Source organism: Hyposmocoma kahamanoa, unplaced genomic scaffold (genome assembly GCF_003589595.1).
Source record: "Hyposmocoma kahamanoa isolate Upper Pololo Valley unplaced genomic scaffold, ASM358959v1 92, whole genome shotgun sequence".
NCBI lineage: Eukaryota > Metazoa > Arthropoda > Insecta > Lepidoptera > Cosmopterigidae > Hyposmocoma > Hyposmocoma kahamanoa.
This window is the reverse complement of record NW_020654748.1, coordinates 13,282,067-13,302,717: the sequence shown is the minus strand read 5'-3', so window position 1 is coordinate 13,302,717 and position 20,651 is coordinate 13,282,067. Positions and strand designations below refer to the sequence as shown.

At 36.3% G+C, this 20,651-nt stretch overlaps 1 protein-coding gene across 1 annotated transcript; it reads left to right on the top strand.

Annotated features, from left to right (window-relative positions):
- Positions 1 to 6,666: 6,666 nt before the first annotated feature.
- On the top strand, positions 6,667 to 7,077 carry LOC113236703. Its single transcript, XM_026472863.1, has one exon. The coding sequence runs from the start codon at positions 6,667 to 6,669 to the stop codon at positions 7,075 to 7,077; it is 411 nt and encodes a 136-aa protein (XP_026328648.1).
- Positions 7,078 to 20,651: the final 13,574 nt, after the last annotated feature.

Below are 20,651 nucleotides of genomic sequence, written 5' to 3'. Positions count from 1 at the left end.
CGCCCGTTACACGGCACATGGGACTTGTCAACATAAGTTGACACGTCCTATGTGCCTGTAATTGCACCAGCACCCTTCTATACCGGAACGCAGTAATGCTAACATTTCTGCTTGGCGGCAGAAATAGGTAAGGTGGGGCAGTACTTCCCCGGACGAACTCTTTCACACGAAGCTCTACTGGTCTTAAATTCCTTTTCCATATAATTCCTGTTTCATAGTTCTGTTTATAATTCCAGTTTCAGTAACACAGAACACACTTTTTTGTCTGCATACTACGAATTATCACTTAGCAGAGCTGTGTCTCATCACCTATAGTTTTATTTACAAAGTAACGAGACGAATAAGTCTTGCGCCTGGTGATAAGCGACACGCCTGTCCATAGCAGTTGTAGTGCCACTCAGTGTTTTAAATCGCAAAGATATGAGGGGCACTGCCACTGCGCCTACCACCCTGAAACATTTAATAAGTTAACATGTTGGACATGGCACGTGGATGTGCCTGTAATTTTACCAACCCTCCCCTTCAAAACCTGAACACACTAATGCTCACATTACCGCTTAGTGGTAGAAATAAGTTAAGTGGCAATACTTATCTGGATAAACCTTTCACAAGGAGCTCTATTGCTGCTATTAGTATTTCGTTATATTGCACTTTTCCGCTGCAATTTAGGCCCTTATTCTAAAAATGGAGCGTGCAGAAGATTTTGCACCCTCTATGTAATAAGGCCACATTATGTAAAATGACAACGGTTCAACAGACAGGTTTAAAGATTGTAAGAACGAAATTAGTCGGTAACTTTTCTATACTTAATTCGGGGAGTTCTAAATTGTTACATACACATATAATTTATTTCATATAGTTATTATTTGTTTGCACTTTAAGCACTTTTGACGTATGATCACGCATGACTTTATTTATACCAAGGGCCATTACTTAATGTCACTGTTATCGAAATCATATTTCTATTTCGAAAATACATGAACTATTGATAAAGTGGACTAAATGTTATGTAGTGTATAAAATGTTACATTCATATATAACAAACAATAATTATAATTGTCCTTATAATGTAAACAACATTTAACACAATCAACCTCGAAGTTGTTATTGAAAGCGTCGATGAATCGTGACTCTACATTGTTATATTCACAAGTACAAACATGTTTCAGTTTTAAATAACGTTAAAATATTATTGTTTGGTACCTTTTAATACTACTTATGAGTAATATGTAATGTATACGGTATTTTAGGGTTCCCACATATACATACCATCCAGTACGAGGAACAGAAGGTTGCGTTGATGAAGGACCTGCGGATTAATCATATTTTAAACAATACATATTGGTGCTTTACAATGTATACTGGGAAATCCGCATACGAAAAGGACAAATTAATTATGACTATTTGTTGAATCGGCTTCCCAGCGGCGTCGTCGAGACATATAATTTATAGTTTAGGATGGAACTATCATGTATATTGTCCAAAAGTTCCACACGAGACGGTCAACGGTAATTTTTGTGGAGGATTTCCTTTTTCTTTGCCTATTGGTTTATAAAATCAATAACACCTGGAAAATAAATAACAGAATACATGTCTCATAATATAGGGTTTACCTAGTGTGAGCACCAGTCTTCCACAATAAAAAGGATACACTGCATTTTATATACCTAGATATAAGTTGCACTGTGGAAAAGAATATATACATTATTAAATTAAATACATTATGAAATTAAATTACTAGCCCTTATTTAGCACCCTTGATGTAATAAGGCCATATCTGCAAAATTACAACTTTTCGGGAGATATGTTTAAATGTACTAGTAACGAAATTAATCGGATAACTTTTTTATGCTTATATGTGAAAGTTATAAGTTTTCACACATATATAATTGTTTTACTTACTTCGTATTATTTTTAAGCCTTTCTTGTGACGAAAGTACTTTTCACGTATGAGCACATATGGCATGTTATACCAAGGGTACGATTTGCACTGTAACTATTACGTATCCAAAGGTTGCAAACTTGTTAGCAGTTAATGTGTTGATAGATTTCATTAGCTATAAACAAAGGTGTCTAAGTTGCTGCCAACTTTTCTACGTCCAGGAGAAATGTTAATTGTGACTATTTGTTGAATCGGCTTCCCAGCGGCGTCGTCGAGACATATAATTTATAGTTTAGGATGGAACTATCATGTATATTGTCCAAAAGTTCCACACGAGACGGTCAACGGTAATTTTTGTGGAGGATTTCCTTTTCCTTTGCCTATTGATTTACAAAATCAATAACACCTAGAAAATAAATAACAGAAAACATGTCTCATAATACAGGGTTTACCTAGTTTGAGCACCCGTCTTCCACAATAAAAAGGATACACTGTATTTTACGTACATGTATGTATAAGTTTCACTGTGAAAAAGAATAAATACATTATTAAATTAAATATATTATTAAATTAAATTACTAGGCCTTATTTAGCACCCTTGATATAATAAGGCCATATATGCAGAATTACAACTTTTCAGGAGAGATGTTTAATTATACTAATAACGAAATTAATCGGATAACTTTTTTATGCTTATATGTAAAAGTTATAAGCTTTCACACATATATGTATAATTGTTTTATTTACTTCGTATTATTTTTAAGCCTTTCATGTGACGAAAGTACTTTTCACGTATGAGCACATATGGCATGTTATACCAAGGGTACGATTTGTACTCTAACTATTACGTGTCTAAAGGTTGCAAACTTGTTAGCAGTTAATGTGTTGACAGATTTCATTAGCCATAAACAAAGGTGTCTAAGTCGCTGCCAACTTTTCTACGTCCAGGAGAAATGTTGGCAAGGTCCGTATTGTATGATTTCTACATTTGTTATATAATTTTGCATATTATTGAAAGACGTGACAAGCAAGTCTAAGAACCTAAAGTGAATTGTTATAGGTGTTAAATAAAACGTTTTTTTTTTCATTTTTACGTCCATGAATTTTGTTTATGATACTAAATGACGGGACGAACAAGTCGTGCGTCTGGTTGTAAGCAGGCATATAATTCCATAGCAGTTGCATTGTTACTCGAAGGTTTAATTTTAAAGATGTGAGGGGCACTGCCACTGCGCGCATCACCATAGGATGTAAGTTGACAAGTGCCATTTCACCAGCACCCTTTGAACGGTAAAAACAGGAACGCAGTAATGCTCACGTGACAAGTAAGGAGGCAATATTACCCTGGACGAACTCTTTCATAAGGAGCCTAATGCTACTAAAATTTAGATGAAGGTCTAAATTTTCCAATGTCTTTTTTGTAGCCTTTTTCCTGGGCGTTATTAGATAAAGTAGATTTTAACATAAACTAACCCGCAGATACACAGAACAAAACCTTTACGGAACCGTATATGAGAATGTGCATTGTACGTATTAATTAATTTGCTTCTCGAAGGGAAGTTTTGGTCCTTGCTTTTTTTACAAGTATGTTTAATTTGTTTTTATAAGTTTATATTTCGTTTTGAAACATAAAAACATGTGTCAAATCAGGACAAAAAGAGCACGATCTCCTTGAATGCCTAAAGTAATAAAAGTTGAAGTCAGCATGAATAAAAATATATTTCAAGAATGTACTTTAAATTGGTTTAAAAATTCAATCAAAAGTGCAGTTTTAAAACACCCAGGGTTAATTTACATAAAATGCAGCTCAATTGAGAAGTCGACGGTTCGAATTTCCGTGGCGGCCTACCTGCAGCGGCCTACAGCAAATTTGGTTTGCAATAAATTGATCGTCTCATTGGCTGTGTGACATGTGGCACCGTCTTGTTGAAACCACATGTCAGTGATATCCATGTCATCAATGCTAGGCCAAAATTGAGCTGTTAACATCTCGCGATAGCGTGATCCATTCACCGTTACCGCATTTCCAGGTTTCAACAAGACGGTGCCACATGTCACACAGCCAATGAGACGATCAATTTATTGCAAACCAAATTTGCTGATCGCGTAATTTCCCGAAATTCAGCTGTTAAATGGCCAGCCAGATCGTGTGATTTAACACCACTGGATTATTTTTTGTGGGGCTATCTTAAGGACAGAGTCTATACGGAGCCAATCGAATCGACTACAGCCTTAAAACTCAAAATCCGTGATGTGATAGCCGAAATAGACCCGACATTTTGCCAAAAAGTGATTTAAAATTTTGATGAAAGAATCGACTTCTGGCAGCATGGTCGTGGTGGACATTTGCCAGATATCATTTTTCATTCATAATTGCCGAACTTTTCTCTTTGTAATACAATAAAAATTTGAATCATCTTCATCTAAATTTTTTGTTTTATTTTGTTTTAGAAAACAAAGTTCTTGTTGAAAGACCCTATATAAAGCTACAAGTTTAGACTCACTTAATAAATAGAACGCTTACTTCCCGATATGGTAGAAAAAAGATATTTATACCGTTGTACGCGGCCATATCCATGTCCGCCATACAAATTTCAAAGCCTCCTATCACGGAAACTGTTAGAGATAGGTAGGAGGTGCTTGAAGAAATGTCATAGAGGTAACACTGGTCAACTGCCTGGGATAAAAAAATTTAAGATGGCGATTTCAAAATGGCGAACGTAGAAAAACTTGCTTCGATCCGGATTTAGGAGTCCTTAATCATAATTTGGGGCCAAAAATTTCTTTTCGCCATTTTTTAATATGGCTGCCATATAAGTGTTTTTTTCGTTAAAAATAGCTGCCGAAAGAGATTTGCTCTGATTCGACTGAAAATTGGCATGTGAAGACCACTAGAAATGCCGGATGATAATTTGTGCTCAACATTTGTTTTTCGCCATTTTCAAATATGGCCGTCATAGAAGCGTTCGTTGGCGGCAGAAAAAAAATTGCTGATCCCTTTGAAAATTGGCATATGGGGATCTCTAGGAGTGCTTGATAATAATTTGTGGTCAAAATTGGTTTATCGCCATTTTTCAATATGGCTGCCATAGAAGTGTTTTTAGCCGCAGATGAAAATTTGCTCTAATTCGATTGAAAATTCGCATGTAGATGGGGAGTCTATGGGTGTTTAACAATAATTTGCAGTCAAAATTTATTTTTGGCTATTTATGTATTCAGTATGTCTGCCATACAAACTTTTTGGCGGCACATGGAAATTTGCTCTATTTCAGCTGAAATTCTGCATGTGGGGACCTCTATGGGTGTTTAACAATGATTTGCAGTCAAAATTTACTTTTTGCCGTTTATCAATATGGCCGCACTTAAAGAGGTATGTTAATTTTTTAAAGTCATAAGAGTCGAGGCCGTAGGCCGAGGTGTAGCGGAGGGCGAAGCCCGAAGTATACTACGTATGTAGTATACGGGGACTAGATTTCACAATTGTTCAAAAAAGGTATACTTCCCGATGTAGTGGAAATAATATCTTTATACAACTTATAGCGTTGTTGTATCTCGACCGTCTCTCTGTTAGATTGTTTTTTATTGGAAGCTATGCCAAAAAGAGAAGTATTTAGGGAAAAAATGCCAGACAATCACTTCAACTCGTCTCGTCTCGTCTCGTCTCGTCTCGTCTCGGCTCATTGTATTAAATAGTATGTAATTCAATGGGTAACTGATAAACCGTGATCCTCGATATTACTTTCCAGATTGTTCCGGGACTTTATATTATGAGTGTTTAATTTTTATCAGAAAATTTAATGAATATAAAAGACAACTGTTAGCTTCTCTATTAAATAAGTGGTTGGACCATTTATTTAACTTTTGACAGCTCGAATTATAGTCAATTAGTGATGTCCTAATGCGTTTATGATTCGATTTTTTAAAACAGTCGATTTTATTCATGAAGGAGTTTTAATCGTGAATGTGAGCGGATTCAAAAATGAAAATTTGTCTGATTGGGATCGTGATGTTACGTTTGACGATTTGTGTACTTAATAAGTAATAATTAATGTTAACGAGGATTCAAGTGATGATTCTCGTTCATATGGAAAAGAATCCAACGATTCATTATAATAAGCAATAAGAATTTATTATAATATTTATAATTTCATTTCGTTATAATTTATTAGACAGGTACCAAAATTGATCAACTTGAATAATCTTCGTTACATGATTTGTTGACTCGATAAATATCGGAGCTAAAGAGCACGTCGCTTCACTAAAATTAAAAATAAAAAGAATAATTTTTTTTTTTCTATGGTTGTATGTCAATAATTACGGAACTTCGGAGGCATTACTTACTTTCTCAAACTCGTATCTTATAAAGAGTATTATTCAGGAGATGGCAAAACTTTCTATTTATTTTAAATTTCTTATCAAGGGTGTTAATGGTGTAAAAAAAGGGGTATAAGAGCATCTTGCCCAACATCTTGCCCCCCAAGCCAACCTACCCTGTACGTGGTGCACCCTGCTAGATAACGAACTAGACTCTGGCGACTGACTAAGACGCACTGGCCAGTGTGGTGTTTTATGGCTAAACCCCCTCTTTTAACATGAGACACGCTCAAAACAAACGGCCCTCAGATCCGGGCGGTCCCGTTATTCCGAGTTCTGGCAGCGGCTCTGGTTCCAGCGGGGCAGAGGGTGCGAAGAATCTCCAGCAGAGATCCAGCTGCAAAAACCTAATAACCTTGGCTACGTTTAATACACGGACTTTGTAAGATGACGATAGGCTAGTTGAATTAATGGAAGAATTAGAAACTATTAAGTGGGAAATTGTTGACTTGGCTGAAGTGAGACGGAAAGGTGAAGACCTTACCATACTATCTTGTGGTCATATGCTTTATCACAAAGGGCATGATGATTCGTCATGCGGAGGCGTTGGTTTTCTAATCCACAATAGACTTTATACCTCCGTCAAATGCGTTAAAATTAAGCTTAACGATCGATATGCCTTAAAGATAATCCAAGTGTACGCTCCGACCTCAGACCATGGCGATGATGAAATGGAAGTTTTCTGTGAGCACATTGAAAAAGCATACAAAGAAAGCCCATGCTGGGAGATTTTAATGCTAAAATTGGTCCACATAGATAATCGGAACACACAGTGGGACAATATGCTCGTGGACGGCGAAACCCTTGGGAACAGCTTTTAGTCAATTTTCTGGAAAAACATATCGTGTACGCAATGGACACCTTTTTTAAGAAACGTACTGTAGGGGGGCTGATGCTGTTAGTGGAGTTATGTTCATTGGATGGAATGTAGTAGTAGTAGCCTCCGCAGCCTCCGCAGTCTCCATACATCTTACTTAGTAAGTTTAGTAGTTCAAAAGTTGGAAGTAGGTATTTATTCAGGTTTAACAATAATATTATGATCTTTAAAATGTAAACTGTGTAAATATAACTAGTAAAAGGTCCAAAAAGATAGGAAGAGATTTGTTCGCTACCGCGATCGGGCAGGGAGTGACAATGGAACGAAACAAATTCAAAATGCGAGGCAAAATGGAACAATTCAAAATTTTTGTTTAAATACGAGTGTGAGAATAAAATAAGGAACTTAAATAAAAAGGTGGGATGACGATGCAAAGAGGTCACACCGTCACAGTACAACCAGAAAGTGGACCTGGGCCAGTCCTGATGGCCAGACCAGGAACGAAATAGACTATATTGTAACACCCCAGAAGAATAGCATTACAGATGCAAGTGGATTTAGTCGTTTTAAAACCAGTAGCGACCACCGCTTGGTGCGGACCACGTTCAGCTACGACACACACAAAGATCGATCCAAAATGGTTAGGAAACATCAACCGAAGTACGATAAAGTAGCTTTCGCTTTGTTGCAAAAAGATTATCGTCTTGAATTACAAAATCATTTTCAAGGACTTGAAGAGGTAGATTTGGACGTGGATTCGCTTAATAAGAAACTGAGTCACATAATAGTTGAAACGACAAAAACACATATAAAGGGTGTCAAACCAAGCAACAAAAAACTAAATCCCAGCTCCCAGGCTTTATTGGCTCAAAAAAGACATATGAGAATCAATACGGAATCAGATCAAAGAGAGTTAGAGAAGATAAACAAATTAATCCGGAAAAGTTTAAAAACAGATATTAGATCCCACAACATACAGAAACAGAATAATTACTGAAACCGTAAAAGAACATCAAGGACCAAAAGTATTCAAACGAAAATTAACAAGCAACAAATCAGAAATAAATAAATTAACCAACAAAACCGGAACGGTAATAACGGATCGGGATGAAATAGTTCGCGCTGTTGAGGATTTTTATACAAATCTTTATGCATCTAAAGTGAGTGAGCCGGAATCACTAGGGAGAGAAGATCCAAGGCAAGACCAATAGAACACTTCGATGACGAGTTGCTTCCCGAAATAACTGAAGAAGAAATTGGCTTTGCACTTAGCCGAATGAAACGAGGCAAAGCTCCTGGCGATGATGGAGTGTACGTAGAAATGCTTCAAGCAGGATGTTCAGCGATACTAAAACCACTTGCAAAACCATTCAACAAAGTTATCCAGGAAGGTGTTACTTCCAAAACGTGGAAAAACGCTTCGGTCACGATCCTGCACAAAAAAGGCGTTATCGTCTTTGGTCTTATGACCAAACTTCAAAACTATCGTCCGATAAGCCTCCTGTCACAAATTTATAAGTTGATTGCTAAGGTTCTATGCAATAGGCTAAAGAAGTCTCTGGACGAAAACCAAACACCTGAACAAGCAGGCTTCCGGAGTGGATACTCAACCATGGACCACATTCACGCAGTCAAACAACTGATGGAGAGATGCCGCGAATACGACCAACCCTTGTGTCTTGCCTTCGTCGATTATGAGAAGGCTTTCGACAGTGTCGAACACTGGGCCGTGTTTCATTCTGTCCATCGCTGTGGCATTGACAAGCGATACCTGGATATCCTCCGGGAGCTGTACAGGAACGCGACTATGCAAGTGCACATGCATGAACCCTCAGGCCGCATCCCGATCAAACGTGGTGTCAGACAAGGAAACACGATCTCTCCCAAACTCTTCACAAGTGTCCTGGACGACGTAATGAAGACACTCAATTTGGATGAGAGAGGTGTTAACGTCATTGGTCGCCGCATGTCGCATTTACGTTTCGCTGACGACCTGATCCTCATGGCTGGGAACTCCGCTGATCTCCAGACTATGCTCCAAGACCTGCACGAGGCTTCACTAGCTATCGGCCTTGAGATGAATAAGTTCAAAACCAAGATCGTGTCCAACCGTCCGGGCCCAAAACCCACCATCTTTGTTGGGAATATCCAGCTAGATGTAGTAGACGATTACATTTATCTTGGACACTGTTTGTCTTTCGGCCGATCTTCCCAAGACAAGGAGATCGCAAGAAGTATTCAGTTGGGATGGGCTACCTTTGGAAAACTGGAGGACGTCTTTGAATCTAAAATTCCTCAAAGCCTGAAAACTAAAGTTTATAACCAATGCGTCCTGCCCATACTTACTTACGGTGCCTAAACATGGTCGCTCACAAAGGAATATATGCACAAAATCAGATTAGCACAACGGGCAATGGAGCGCACCATGCTCGGCATTTCCCTCATCGACCGCATACCCAACGTGGAGATACGACAGCGAACAAAGGCCGTAGACGTTAGTATGCAGAGCGCGAGCCTGAAATGGAGGTGGGCAGGACACGTTGCTAGGCGGGACGACGACCAAGGCGGTTACTGAGTGGTACCCAGTAGGAGCGAGACGTCCTCGAGGCAGACCACCTGCTAAATGCTCGGACGATTTCGTCGAGGTGGTCGGAAGATTGTGGATGAGATTCGCACAGGACCGATTGAGCTGGTGTACAAAAGAGGAGGCCTATACCCAGCAGTGGACTGAGATGACGTGTTAATTTTCGATGTATTACTTTAAGAATAGGTAAAGGCCAGTGTGTAAATATGAAGGTAATGTGATTTGAAATCTGCCTGCAAAATTTGTAAATACAATAAATTTTTGCATTTCAGTAACTTGATGATGATTTAAGATACGTGTTTGAGAAAACAAAGGCGACGATATGTCAAAAGTTTAATAAATGGTTGGACAGAGAATAGTACTTTTTACACCTTGACAGAATTATTTGACAATAATTATTGATATATTATTCATTAGTTTATATCTTTTGTAATTTTACTGTATTTGTATTTGTATTGTATTTGGCAATTTCGTTAATTATAATAAAAAGTTTTGCATTTTAATTGATTGATTGTATTGATAGTAAACAATAACATATATTTTTGCATGCCGACTGTGGTAGAATAAGCTAGTTTTATTTATAATAAGATCACAACATACCTTATTCTGACAAATAAATAAATTGATGGATCAATCAATCAGATTGATTGAGATTTTCTAGTGAATGTATTTCAATTCGATTACTTAATATTCAAATAATTCGGTTGAATAATGTAAACTTATAAACATCGCAAGCGACGTATCCGTAACGTAATCTTATATATTATTAGTCAATACGACTCTATAAACGCATAAATTTGCGTACAATTCAGCTGCGTTTTTCACTACATTTATGTAGGAAACGATGCCTCGAGTACTAAGAATTGTGCATATTATATCTTAAGTTTTCATAACACATGGGAAATTAAACGATTTCTTCGTTTCTTAAACAAACCAACATGTCGAGCCCTTTAGAGGTCTCATGGTCACGACAGACTGAGATGGTAAAGTCATCGATCAATTATATCATACATAGGGCGCACTATACGTACCCGGTACTGGCCACTTACATAAACAATATTTAAAAAGTAATTACAACAATTGAAAATGGAACTCTTTGGCTGTAGAATACAGTTTGTTTCATCTGATTATCACTTGTTTTTACATTGTGGCGTCATCATGGATTTAAGTCGGGAAAATTTTCGTAGTATGATTGTCTATGACTTTAAGTGTAATTTAACAGCTCCTCGGAGCTTCGCTCGGCTTCAAACTGCTTTTGGCAATGAAGCACCATGCAGGATGACTATTTTATAGCTGGTTTGCAGAATTCAAACGCGGTCGTGTGAATCTCAGTGACGAATTTCGTGATGGTCGCCTGTCCACTGCTGTGAACAACAAAAACATCGATGCTGTGCGCCGTATAATCAAAACAGACAGACATGTGACATACCTTGAGATTCGGGCATCTTTTGGCATAGGCATGAGTCAAATACAATCAATACTATACAAACATTTGGGTGTGAAAAGGCTGTGTTCTCGGTGGATCCCACACAATTTGACTGAGGCTCAAAAAACGGATCGCATCACTTGGTGCAATGCCATGCTTACCAGATTCAAAGAAGGGGCGTCGAATTTGGTGTGGGACATATGAACAGGTAATGAAACATGGATTTACAGTTACAATCCCAAAACAAAGCAGCAACCGAGCGTATGGGTCTTTCGAGATGAGCCGAAACCAACCAAAGTGGCGCGCGTGCAAAGTGCTTCTTTTTAAAATAAAACTGGACACGTGATTACTGTTGCTTTGGAGAATCGTTGTACCGTTAATAGTGATTGGTACACGACCATTTGTTTACCGGAAGTTATTGACAAACTCCGTAAAAATAACCATAAACGCTGTATCATTTTGCACCATAATAATGCCAGTTCTCACACGGCCAGAGAGACAAATGAATTTTTGAAGGTGAACAACGTTGACCTTATGAGCCATCCCGCGTACAGTCCCGACCTGGGACCTTGTGACTTTTATTTACTTCCAAAAATGAAGAACCAGTTACGCGGTCAACGATTTTCATCACCTGAAGAGGCTATATATATTGTATACTCACTGCTCCGCACGAGAGAAATAAATGTAGGCCATACAAATTTTTAACCGCCAGGGAATCGAGTTCGGGACCTCTACGTGCCAGCCAGTCCGGCATGGCAATAGTTCGGCTACGCAGGCAGTTTAAAATGTTAATGGGAATCACACTATAGTCAGGAAAGAAAATTATTAAATACTTTACTTTTAATTTTACAAAGAACATTCCTTTCACGCTACATAAATAAAATATGTTGTAAAACATTGTTGCATTAATTGGAAAAAAATAAAAATAATGTATTTAATTAACAACTTTTATAACTATAGTGAAAAATGTGGTGGCTAAAAAAACCCGTAAAAGACCCGAACGTTGATTTGTTTGAAAAAACAAATATACGCGATTAAGACCTGAAAAATTGTTTCATATTCTAACTGTACTAATTTTAAAACCAACATCTTCCTACAATCAATAATAATTATGAATACTTTAAAGTAACTAATCGCCAAAGTAATAAATGCCTAATTAATGCTCTGTTTGAACTCTTCATGTTACCATGATTCGGTTAAAAGCGCTAACAATTAATAGGTTCAACTAATAACATACCGTTTTGATTAACTATTAATTATCCGCGTAACTATGATTGCGTACAAAGTACGGTAATAGGTACATTTAGTTCGAAATAGCAGTCTAAACTTTGGTTCGTGCAATACGTTATAATCTTTTTTGCATTGTCTAATAGCTACGTTGTTTCAAGTAACAACAATCTCGTTAATTTCGATAATACTAAGGCACTTTCCTTCCGGTCAATTACATTAATGAGCAAAGTTTGTTAATCGACAATGCAATTTATTTTGCAGTCGCCTAGAATACTTTTTTGATTATACCAAGTGACGTGATAAACTAGTCGTGGTAAGCGACACGCCAGTCCGCTATATTCAGAGCTTTAAATCGCTAAGATTTGAGGGGCAATACCACTGCGTCTGTCGCCATGAGAATAAAACTCCTTGTGAAAGAGTTCGTCCAGGGAAGTACTGCCACCTTACCTGTATCTGCCGCCAAGAAGTAATATGATCATCACGACGTTCCGGTTTTGAAAAGTAAGAGTGCTAGAGGAGTGGTGGTGAAATTACAGGCTCATGAGATTTAGCAACTTTGCCCCGGGGTGACGGGCGCGGTGATCGTACCCTTAAGATCTTTACGACTTAAAGCTCTGAGTGGCTATGAACAGGCGTGAACCAGGAACCAGGTGTTACGAGTTGTTCGTTCCGTCACTCGGTATCAGAAAAAAAACAGTCTATGTATCTGTAATTGTACCACAATATAATATTATGTAGTATATATTAGGTTCAAAGGCCACAAACGTGCTGAGAGAGAAAAAAACGTCCACAACGCCTTGTGGTCTCTTTACAACATCCGATTAACTTGTACGGCACTTGTAAAAATATCTATTCTGCCAAATGTGTTGTGGCTACCTCAAAAAGGCCACAATACAAAATTCTTGCTGGGACTCTCATGGTGTTTAACCACTAAGCGTTGTGGTTATTTAAAAACAACTATATCGCATTCTGAACGTTAGCTGATGGAACCACATTACGATAAACAAGTTGTAACCACATTTCATGTTTTTTAGTCCTTCCAATAGACGAGAATATTGTTGTTGTTTTTTTACATTAGCCCAGTTGGGGCTATTTTAATAAGTGCCATAACTCGACTAACTTGTTGTGCATATTTTAAATAGATTACAAAACGTTGTGGACGCTTTTTTTGCTCAATGAGCGTTTTCATTCGTCATCAACATGGTCCAACACAGCAGAATCAAAATTTTAATTAGTAATATTCATCGAAACCACATAAATGTTTGCAAAACAATGGTAAAGAAAACGTAGTCAGGCAGAATATACATACAATATGTGCCCTTCGACGAACCTTTAAAACTCTTAACATTTTCTACCATATTTATTATAAAAAACAGCAGAATAAGATAAAATAGAGATATAATTCTTTATTATCTTTTATCTGTTTTATATATTTGTAAGAAATAACATTATCACCGCTTATATAAATAATAATGGTGTCTACAAAACAAAACAGAAGAACAAAAAACGTTACAATAATATAATTATAATATGCCATATAACCACACTAATCATGTGGTGTCAAAGCAAGGAGTCCTCTGTACTATGAGACACACATTTTTTTTTTATTATAATATCAAGTGACGGGACGAACAAGTCGTGCGCCTGATGGTAAGCTACACGCCTGTTTATAACAGTCTTCAAATCTTATCACTTTAAATCGCAAAGATCTGAGGGACACTGCCACTTCTGATACTAAATCGACGGAAGATCGACGGAATTCACTTCGGGGCACACCGGAACACCCAAATCAGAACTACTTTAGGAAACTTATTTCCCAAATTGGTTCCACTTGCAACCGACCCCTGTAACACCGAGAGTGAAATGACAATAATTTTATTTGATTTTAATGTCTATTTTATTATATTGTCATAACAAAGTGCCTGTTCCAAAAATATTTCCAAATCGACAGCGTGATAAATTGTGCGCTCTAATATTTATCGTAAAACTTTATAACTAGTGGTTTTTGAAATGGAATTATGAAATACGAGTACAACTCAATGTTGCTTAACTTGAGTTGTAATCAATAGAACCTAAAGTTAACCACTCTTTGTTTCCTTTTGTAAAAACAGATTTACAGGCGAAACACGTTGGCCATTTACCACTGAGCAGATGATAAATTTACAACTGTCTTTATTTTAAAAAGTGCGTCTGAAATTTTATACTGTGTAACAACTTTCTTAGGCAAACCCAAATCGTAAAAAAAATTACTTTCATTTAACTTATCCAATTAATTGATAGTTATATATGGGAAGTACTTGGTACTTGGTGTAAGAAGTAAATAAAATCACTGATTTTGCTTTTCAAGAACTGATTTTTTCTTTTAAGTTTGTTGCACAGCTGAGTTCAGAATGTGCATAATGTTAGTGTAAATATTAGGGGTTAAAGTATGAAATTGCCGTTTTATTGCAATAGGTTCTTTGAATTTTCATAGAATCTTCATGGTTTGAGGTTTTCGAATGAAACTTTTTTCAAATGGTTTCTGTGATTTTTTTTTTTAAATTTGAAACATTTGAATATCGACTTTCAATTGTTTTTGTTATTCAATTTAGACAAGAAAGATGGATACTGCGAAAATTCGAGTGATTTTTGAATACGAGTTCCGACGCGGAACTAACGCGGCAGAAACAGCCCGCAATATCAATGCTGCGTTTGGAGAGGGGTCTACTAATGAACGCACCGTGCGATTTTGGTTTAAACGCTTTCGTGATGGAAATTTCGACTTAAAGAACGAGCCACGAGGAAGACCGCCCACACAGGTGAATAACGATGAATTAAGAGAGATAGTGGAAGCCGATCCTAGTCAAACTACCCAGGAATTAGCGGCATGGTTTAACGTTACCTTACCCACAATATTGACTCACTTGCGTCAAATCAATAAAATAAAAAAATACGAAAAATAGGTGCCTCATGATTTGACTGATCTGCAGAAAGAAACGCGTGTTGAAACTTGTGTTGCCTTGTTGAACCGGTACAGAAATTAAGGAATATTGGATCGAATTGTAACATGTGATGAAAAGTGGATTCTTTATGATAACCGGAAAAGAAAAATGCAATGGCTGACCCCAGGTCAAATGCCACAACAGTGTCCTAAAGCAAAACTTACCAATAAAAAGGTAATGGTAACTGTTTGGTGGTCTCAGCATGGTGTTATTCACTATAGTTTTCTCCGATCTGGTCAAGCAATAACGGCAGATGTCTATTGTGCCGAACTCCGAACCATGTTGACAAAACTAGCAGTAAAACAGCCCCGACTCATGAATCGATCTTCACCATTATTGCTCCACGACAACGCGAGACCTCACACAGCACGAGAAACCATTTTGACCCTTCAGGAACTGCAGATAGAAACCATTCGTCATCCTCCGTATTCACCAGACCTTGCTCCAACGGACTACCATTTTTTTCGTGATTTGGACAATTATCTACGTGACAAGAAGTTTTCTTCCCAGGAGGCAGTACAAAATGCTTTCACACAGTTTGTGCAGTCTAGATCGTCGGAGTTCTATCGCAAAGGCATTAATAACCTTCCCATTAGATGGCAGCAATGTATAGATAATAATGGCAACTATTTTGATTAAATAAATTTGTTAAAAATTTAAAAAATAAACAATTTAGATTTTCAGTACAAATCGGCAATTTCATACTTTAACCCCTATTACAACACCGACTTTTTCATTGTTTAAAATTATTAACTACATTACGCAACCATATGATTCGTCGGCTTTACATACCAGTTATGCCACAGGATTATTACCATCGTCTTTATGGTTTCATTTCATTTCATTTCATTTCATTTATTTATTGCTTTTCACAGGTATGGTACAATTTAATAAACTTAAAACTATGACAGCATACATGTGATACCCTGTAAGGGCGTTGCAAATTAAAGTTAAGTGATAGTTACAATATAATTTAGGAACAATCCAAACTTAAAACGTAGGTAATTAATTGATATGGGTATTATTATTATATTTAAATTAAATTAAATTATATTTAAATTAAATTAATTATTATTTAAGTTTAAGTGGTCATGACGATAAAGACTCACAAGATGCTATAACACGTATTATGTTTGAAATAAAGATTTTATGCTTTAATTGGTATTCTTTTAGATAGGTCTCTATACTAGAAAGAAAGAAACAAATATGTAGAGTGTAGACTCACCCCATAAAATTAAAACGTATTTTTTTGATACCCTGTACAAGGTGTTAAAATATATTCTACTTAAGTATTTTTATATTTGTGATATTACACGTAAATACAACACAATACATTTATACAAGTAAATATAACCTAAAATGCAGCTTTAACGCTCCATGTTCGTTTATGTGTACGAAAACATACTATAAATGTTTGTAACAAACCTTAATAGAAGTTTTACAACGCGTACGAGCCAACTTTATGACGCTCTTTCACAAATATCATATTGGTGTAAGCACAGGCATTAGAATACAATACTAGGTACAGAATTTGGCAAGTCCAGAGATGTCCAAATGTTTGCTCTAGACAATCTTTATAATAAAATAAATCTAAAATAAACGTTTATTTTTATTTTACAAACAACAGATTATGGAAAACAATTTGTGCAAATCTATTTCGCAAAGTATAGCGTAAGTACTTAGTCTGTCTATCAAAATGTCAGGACACGAAATATCAAAAAGATTAAGAATTTTACATGGCAATCTTAATTTGCCATCTCTGATTCAACCGGTAACTATGACTGAACACTTTTGAAACTTTTAATTTTGTAGTACGCAACATCTTCAATTACCATACTAGGCTTGAAAGGTTGGGATGTAACAAAAATCATAAAGGAATAAGTTAATATGTCATTGTACACTGCAAACCAAATAAAATTAAAACGGTATTACATACGTATAATAAAGTTTGATAATTCACATATGTAGGATCTAAAAAAATTGTAAAGTACTACTTATACTAAGTACTATATTAACAGTACTAAGTATAATACTACTTATACGAGTACTACTTTTAAGTAGTACTTAGTAAAAGTATAGTAAGTGTTGCTACTTTTTTATTTCAAACATAGTACAACAGGAGCAAGTAGGGCAAGTCTATGCTCGGAGCGTTTTAATTTAATTGTACTTCCATATTGTAAACATAATTTGAAAAAAAGTGTTCATCACAGTATTGTCGTACTATATAGGAATAAAGATACTTACGTAACACGTTCAGATCGGGAACATAACTACCATTATTTGCTGTCCGGCGGGAAAGACTCTCACATGGCCACCGGTGGTACATCATCGCTCAGTCAACCAAAAAATGTGTCGGGGCGGGGTGCGCCACTGGTGGACATGGCGAAATTGTGCTTTATCTCTTCCTATTTAATTTATCATTTCAAGTAAACTATTTTTTGCCAGTTCTAACAGCTTTTATACAATTCATCAGAGATAATTTGCTATGTTTATTCTCGTTTTTCTATTAAGTACATTTATAGTTCTTTTTTTAACTCAATACTTTTAACCTTGTTTTTTTACTGTCTTACACAATATCAAACTCCTGAGCTACACTATGAAATGTAGCACTTTTTCTTTTTTAAATAAATAAATAACGCCCACACTCAACATTGCCCCGCACTATGGAACACCTGTGTCGCGGGTGCCACACACACACAGACAACCACAAACTACACCCAAACTCACGGGAGTAATAAATGTAGGCCATACAAATATTTCTCCCGGCCCGGGAATCGAACCTGGGACCTCTGCGTGGCAGTACGGCATGGTAACCGTTCTACCACGGAGGCAGTCTCTCTAAACGGCGTGGGTTTCTTAGTATACCAAAATTCAAGTGATGTGTGACCACTACGCCTGATTGACCAGTTGTCCGTGATCCACTAGTAGTACAAGCCGGTATGAACGTATTAATATTTTATACCAGGATCGCGGATTAGTACCTTGATTATGGAGTACGATTATGAAAATAAAATTAATTGCTGAACAATTCTTCAAATAACTAATTATAGACCTATTTCGTTACTGCCAGCAATGTCTAAAATATTAGAAAAACTTATTAACAATAGACTTGTCTTGTATTTGGAGAGACATTCCATATTATCTAAAACACAGTTCGGTTTTAGATCTAAATTATCGATATCTGACGCCGTGCATCACCTTACGAATTTTATAGCAAGGGAACTAGACAAGGGTAACAAAACTGTGGGTATTTTTCTAGACCTAGCGAAGGCTTTTGATACAGTTTACATCCCTGTGCTGTTACAGAAGCTTGAATCGCTTGGTATAAGGGGCATACAGCTTAAATTACTCGAAAACTACCTGGAGGACCGATCCCAATGTGTTAAAATAGGTGACATTCACAGTTCTGATCTGAAGTGCACTTCATTTGGAATTCCTCAAGGAAGTATTTTAGGACCAACACTTTTTCTGATTTACATTAATGACCTTTGTAACCTAGATTTACAAGGTGGAAAGATCATATCCTATGCTGATGATACTGTTCTACTCTTTTCTGCAAACTCTGACAAGGAGGTATACGACTATGCACAGCGTGGATTCAATATAGTAAATAACTGGCTCCAACATCATTTGCTAACACTAAATACGGATAAAACTTGTTTTATGCAATTCCATATGCGGAAATCAAAGTCATTTATATCTAACCCTAAACTATATGCTCACCATTGTTTTGAACCTACTAACAACCTGTGTAAATGTCCAGACATTGCTATTACTAACAAGATAAAGTATTTAGGTGTTATATTAGATGACATCCTATCCTTTAAACACCATATCGAAGCACTAAGCGCCCGACTCCGTAAGTTAATGTTTGTGTTTAAAAAACTACGCGTTTCTGCTGATTTTAAAATAATCAGGCAAGTTTATTATGCATTATGCCAATCATTAACTACTTACTTACTGCATTACATCATGGGGTGGTATAGCTAAAACTACTTTACTAATCATTGAAAGAGCCCAGCGAGCTGTCCTAAAGGTTTCTACCTACCGCCCTTTCCGTTACCCCACTGACCTTCTGTATAAGTCATGTAAAGTATTAACTGTAAGGCAATTATTCATTAAGTCCACAGTTCTCAAACAGCACGTATTGCTCCCATATATTACTGAAAACACTAATAAAAGACGAAAAGATATTGTCTGCCCCAAAATTATATCATCAAAACATACTTTTATTTCAAGATTTTTTGTGTTTCTTGGACCATTTTTGTACAATAAATTAAACGCTAAATATTCCATTTATAATTTCTGTTGCTTTAAGGTAAAGAAAATTCTCCAAGAAGCTCTTCAAAATATGTCCTATGAGGATACAGAGAATTTATTTATTATCGTAAATTAAATGTTGTCTTGTTTAAGTGTACATTTTTTATTTATTTTTTTATTGGCAATTTATTATTTAATTGTTTAATTTTATTTCATAAGATTCTCCTAAAAAGTATTTATAATATTAATAGTATCCACATTTATAATTAGTAGTACTTTTTACCTGAAATACAGGAATTTCCTAGTTCAGGTACATGTGTTATTTTTACATTAAATCGCATAAGTAGTCTTTAGTTTTCTCTGTACATTATGTTACTGAATAAACAATTTTTTTTTTAATTTTAATTCTGAATTTGAAGCACTCTGGATCAAACTGCCACAAACACGACATTAAACACGTCTACTATTCAATATCTTTTTTTATGTTTCGCGTTATCAGCCGCACAGAAGCGTATTTTTGTGTTTTTATTTAAATATATTATTGCAACGTATTTACCTATCTAATTAAAACTAAAATTGTTTCACTCATTCGTTAACACTATTCATTTATTTAACGAACTAGAAAATAATAGGCAGCTAATGCTTTGGCAATTATTTATGTATATTAGGCACTCCAAAAGTATATAGATAGGTATTTTACACAGAGGAAGTTTATAAAGGTAATAACGTTCCGCGATTGTAATTTTTAATGTTTTTTAGTAGCAGTAGAGCTCCTTGTGAAAGAGATCTTTCAGGGAAGTACTGCCACCAATCCGTAATGTGACCTGTACTGCGTTCCGGTTTTGAAAGGTAAGAGTTAGCTAGCTAGTGAAATTATCATTCCCATGTACCCACATGGGATTTGTCAACTTATGTCTCAAAAGCCTCTAAAGCTCTGAGTGGTTCTACAACTGCTATGGACAGTCGTGTCGCTTCCCACCAGGTGCATGACTTGTTCGTCTCGTCACTTGGAATCATGAAAAAATGAGGTGCATTATCTTTCAAATTTGTTAATAACTTTTAATTTTAATTTTTAATTAACGTTTGGATGTTTGTTA

What these genes read in the sequence shown, in the direction of transcription:
- LOC113236703 (XM_026472863.1), top strand. Translation starts at nt 6,667, where the DNA reads ATGGAAGAATTAGAAACTATTAAGTGGGAAATTGTTGACTTGGCTGAA.